This window comes from Rhinolophus hipposideros (genome assembly GCF_964194185.1).
Source record: "Rhinolophus hipposideros genome assembly, chromosome: 5".
Lineage (NCBI taxonomy): Eukaryota > Metazoa > Chordata > Mammalia > Chiroptera > Rhinolophidae > Rhinolophus > Rhinolophus hipposideros.
Genome location: NC_138051.1, coordinates 18,764,428 through 18,769,765, shown reverse-complemented (window position 1 = coordinate 18,769,765; position 5,338 = coordinate 18,764,428). Strand labels below are relative to the sequence as shown.

The 5,338-nt window shown below is 37.7% G+C and overlaps 1 protein-coding gene across 3 annotated transcripts in view; it reads left to right on the top strand.

Moving 5' to 3' along the window:
* Positions 1-5,338, top strand: part of PRORP (protein only RNase P catalytic subunit) — a 114,965-nt gene that overhangs the window by 143 nt on the left and 109,484 nt on the right. For all 3 annotated transcript variants that reach the window (XM_081049932.1, XM_081049933.1, XM_081049934.1), the window contains exons 2-4: positions 324-1,614; positions 3,210-3,257; positions 3,737-3,869. In XM_081049932.1, the coding sequence (XP_080906058.1) occupies positions 623-1,614; positions 3,210-3,257; positions 3,737-3,869 (1,173 nt within the window). In that variant the 5' untranslated portion in view covers positions 324-622. The remainder of the gene's footprint in view (positions 1-323; positions 1,615-3,209; positions 3,258-3,736; positions 3,870-5,338) is intronic.

Genomic DNA, 5,338 nt, shown 5'->3' with positions numbered 1-5,338 from the left:
GTGAACTTCGTTTGTGATCAATCTGTACACCTCCCTGCCTTATCTGAGTTGTTGACTCGGCTCACTGCCCACCGCCCCCACCCCATTCCTTCATCGGCGGAGTTTGGCGGTGTGGGGAGTATTTTGCAGGGGCAGGGTCCCTAGATTTTGGCTTTCGTAACTACCCTTGCTACTGGTGGGGTTGGGGTTGGGGGCTCTTGGTCGCGGTTTTCGGCTTTCCGCCCTCCCTTGAGCAATGCTCCCACGGGATCCTGCCCCTTTCCGAGGACAGTTGTGATCCACGTGAGTCGAACGGGGCGGCCCTCCTTGTCCTTTTTCCTCAGGTTCGCGGACTGGAATGTAACTGTCACCAGAGAGTCCTGCTCTGTCCCCTGGTTCTGCGTCTTGCGACCGATGTTGGCTATCCTGGGATCCTTGTTTAATGGAGAAAACTCACCAGCCTTCCTTGTTAATTAAGTAGCTCCAAAAGCAGAGCCTTCGTTTTTCTGAGAGAAACTGAAAATCATCTTTTAAAAAGTTGCGCGTCGACTGTCGGCTCCCACCCCCAGGACCTTCATTATGCTGTAGAAGTAGGGGCTTTTTGCACATCGCTCTCAGCGTCTTGTGCTGGCCTCACTGCACGATGACTTTCTGTTTCACTGGCATTCGAAGCTTTCCTAAGCTTTGGAAAAGCAACGCATCCCTTGGCCTAAGCCCAGGACACTCGTCTACCTCTCTCTTTCTCAAAGACTGGTTTGGCATCGGGAACCCACAGAAGTGGTTTTCTCTTAAAACAGCGTCTCCACAAAATACCAAAGCAATGAATCTGCTGATTACCAAGGCCAGATCTGGCAGGAAAGGTGAGGAGGGCAGAAATAAGCAAGTTCCTTTTCCTTCTGAGTCTCATCTTTTTGCAGCTGGAGCGGCTAAGAAGCGATCACAGATGAATCCTCAGAGTAAAGATCATGCCTTGCCACCCGCGAGGAGCAACATTATTCAACTCCCAACAAAACCCTTGAATTCAGAGGAGTGGGATAAACTTAAGGAAGATTTCAAAGGAAAAGCCAGTTTTGAAAATTGGATCATTTCACAGATGGCTCACTACAATAGTTCTGTAGACGTGGCCAAATCTCTGCTGGCCTGGGTAGCTGCAAAAAACAACGGTATTGTAGGCTATAATTTGCTGGTCAAGTATTTATATCTCTGTGTCTTTCATAAGCAGACATCAGAAGTTTTTGACGTCTATGAAATCATGAAAGCTAGATACAAGATTTTAGAATCTGGAGCGAACACTCTTCTCATTCGGGGATTAATCCATTCAGACAGATGGAAAGAGGCCTTGCTGCTGTTAGAGGACATTAAAAAGGTCATGACTCCTTCAAAAAAGAACTATAATGACTGTATCCAGGGAGCCCTCCTTCATCAAGATGTAAACATAGCTTGGAATTTATATCAGGAATTGTTAAGTCATGATATTCCTATGATGGAAACTTTAAAAGCCTTCTTTGATTTTGGAAAAGACATAAAAGACGACCAGTATTCAAACAAACTACTAGACATTCTTTTATATCTAAGAAATAGTCAGCTATATCCTGGGGAATCATTTGCACACAGTATAAAAACATGGTTTGAGAGGTAATTTTGATTTCTTTTTATGATTTTAATACCTATACCTAAAAGTAGTCTCTTTTTTATTGCTGAAATTACACAGATTATAGTACTTTTTTCTATCTCTTAGTAAGATTTATTTCCCCTTTAAGACAAAATTTTCTTTCTATTTTAAAAAGTCACTACTACATGTTGTGCTAATCTCTACTCATCACATGAAAGGGGAAGTAGCACTTGTAGTTTTATGCATTTTATCATTTTACAAGGATCATTTGTTTTCTGAGGTGTCTAGTATATAAGTACTTAGGAATAGCACTGTGGCTGGAGTTCATAGCAAGAGCACTGGAACTGTCTTTGGGTCTTATTAGTATTTTTAGAAGTTCTAAAACCTAGTGACTGGTATAATGTGCATATCTATGTTCTGCTTGATCTATGCATTTCATCAACTTGGATGGTTAGAGCAGAGGGGGGGATCCTGATCAAACCTGATATGCAAGTGTTATCATGGAAAATCTTCATCTTTCCAGTTCATTTTAGATTTTTCCATCATTCAACTGTTCTCTTCAAGGCTCTCTCCTTTGCTTTTCCTTTGCTTTTATTCATGTCACTGGCTACATGCCAATTTATTGCTTTGGTCTTTTACTTTCTTATTTCTTCAACATTAATTTGCTTCAGGCTCTTTCCTAAAAATTCATTCCTTTTCTCTTTGTTTTTCTCTTTTCTACTATATATCATCTTCACAGAACTTTGAAGTAGCAATCATGCTGAATTTTCTTCTTGAACAAATTTTTTGAACATCAACAGAGGAGCTGTTGATTGTGAAAATCTTTGAATGCCAAGGATTTTGGATTTTATTGTGTTATCAACAGTGTTGGTCTTGGAGTGGAGTTTTAGAGAGGTAACTGCCAAAGCAAGGAAAAAAGAAGGTGGGAAAAGGATTAAAATTGAAAACAGGGAGATCTGTTTGGAGGCGATTGTAGGTTTGAATGAGAGATGATGAAATCTTGAATTAAGACTTGGGAAAGGAGAGAAGGATCAATAGGAATCATGGTAATATACGTAAGAGGAAAGAAGAAAGGATAAATTGAGCAAATAAATCAGTAAGTAGTTTTGAATAACTTCAGTTAGGCTAGGCACTGCAGATGTTCTATGATGTAAGATCTATTATGGTGGCATTCACAATTGGGAATGTAATACTTGACAGTTAAATAATAGTGACAGAAGATGGTAGTATAAGACAAGAAATTACTCTGGACAAGTACAATCTCTGGCAGCTTTTTGGGAAATGTTAGAGTTTAATTTGGAAAATGTTGAGTTTAATTTAGAGGTTACACTGGTAATGTCAGCTGCTTTCTGTACAGGTCCTGTGAAGGTAGATTTAGACTTGAAGATGAGGGTTGGATGACCAGAGGAGAAGCAAACGGAAGAAGGAGTTCCAGAGTAGGGTACCATCAGCTCCTTAGCCCCATTACAGTGTATCAACTACTCTTCTAATTAAACCATTCTAGGCAAGGATCCTGAACTTTCAGAGCTCTTGCCTACTGAGTTTCTAAACACAATGGAAACTTTGGATTCTGTAGGAATCTGACCTGACGATTTGATTTTGCTATCTTTTTTTGTAGTGTTCCTGAAGAACAATGGAAAGGAAAATTCACCACAATTCAGAAAAGGTAAAGGCCAATATTTAATTTTTAACTTGTTTGATTCAGGTTCAATAGGTTTTATTGCTACTGTTTAAAAAAATTTTTATGAATACCTTAGCGATAAGATCATTAAGAGTTAGAGAACCCAAGAAAAAAGCCATATTTTACATATGGAGAATTTTCAGTGCTTAAAATGTTTTTCCTTGTAGGTGCTGTCAGTCTGCTGTGAAGCCTCAGGGATGTTTTCCCCTAGCTGTGTTTTAGAAATAACTTTAAAAACTTTATCCGGATGCCCAAAAACTTTATCTTTTGGGTTTTCTGGTACATTAATATGTGATATTATCAGGTTTACAAAAAAAAAATCATACGCATGTGATGATCACAAAGGTTATAATATTCTTTTTTTCTTTTTTTAAACCTTTCAATTTTCTCATGTCGGAAGATTATTCATTTTAGAAAAAGTTCTTTTCCAGGATACCATTTAACACAAACCGTTGTAATTACAGTGGTCAATGTTTGGGCTGTGGAAAAAACATAGAGTCTATTCACCTGAGTCCAGAAGAGTATGAATTTCTCAAGGGAAAAGTCATGAGGGATGTAATAGATGGAGGTGACCAATACAGAAAGACGACACCTCAGGTGAGTCTGGACCTCAGATTTTATTAAATTCTTGGATTGCTTTTCTAGAGCAGGGGTTGACAGTTTTTTTCTGTAAAAGGCCAGATAGTAAATACTTTAAGCTTTGTGAACCATACAGTCTCTGTTGCAACTTTTCTCCTCAGCTGTTGTACTGAACACAGTCACAGACAATATGCAAATAAACGAGTTTGACTATTCCAGTAAAACTGTTCATGAAAGGCCATAGTTGCCAATCATTAGAAGAGATTGCTTTAGAATTTCATAGAATAATTGGGTTAGACTACCATTACCTACTGAAGTCAGTTCTATTTCATCTGGGCACATGTGCACTTAAGCCAAAAAGATAGATGCTTATTCTTTGTTTAAGGGCTTCCACAAAATGGTGTTCAGTTAAACTCCTATGAAAACATGGCTTCTCATTTCTCTAGTCAAGAGAGTTTAACGTAACTTAACAAAATCATTTCCAAGTTTTGTTAGTATTGAATTTGACTCTCTGAGTCATTTTTAATAGCTTTATTTTGCTAATCTTCAGTACTTTATGCTGATTTATTAAGATTAAGTTGAAGAAGTATAGTAAAATGCTTTTACCTTGGGGAAAGGTTGCCCATCATCTCACTGAATGCTTTTTCTTCAAGGTACCAAATAAAAACAAGAAGTGAAAATTGTTCTGCCTTCTCACTTTCACTTAAAAGTGTCAGAAAATGCCCCTAGATCATGTGAAGACCTTTAATCCTCAGAATAAAGTCAAAATCTGCTCCATAAAAACATTATCTACATTTTGTGGAATATCTTTTAGCTGACTTTATTGATAAAATTATAGGTAACATTTATTAAGGGATGCTGAGTACTTTACATTCATTATATCTTATTTAATCTTTATAACCACCCTATATGGTACTATTTTGTTTCTGTTTTACCGAGAGTATTTAAGACTTTGGGAGATTAAATCTGCCCAAGGGCACCTTGCAAAGAAAATCTAGGTCTGACTCCAAAACCTTTGTGGTTACACTCTACTGCCTCTCATGGAATGAAACGTAACAGTGACAATCTATAGTTCCATATATACCTGACAGCCAACTGGTTTTAACAGCTCTTTAGTGCCTTAGGAATTTCTGCCAGCTAAAATATGAATTAAATAAATTTCTTTCTCAGTAGCAAGACTGAGGACTAATTCCTTTCTTTTAGCAAACATTTATTGAACACTTCTGTGTATCTTCTGAAGTAGGTGTTAAGATAGATGCGAGGTTGTACAAATTATGCCATTACCAAAAACTTATCATTTCTGTCGTAGACTAATTGAATATTCTTTCCACCTTCCAATTTTTTGTTTAGTAAAATTTTCAACCTAAAGAAAAAAAATGAAAAAGTAGCACAATGGACACCTACATACTCTTCATCTAGAATTGTTATTATGGCACATATGCTTTCTCGCTATGTGCGAGTATGTGTTTCTATGAACCTTTTAAAAG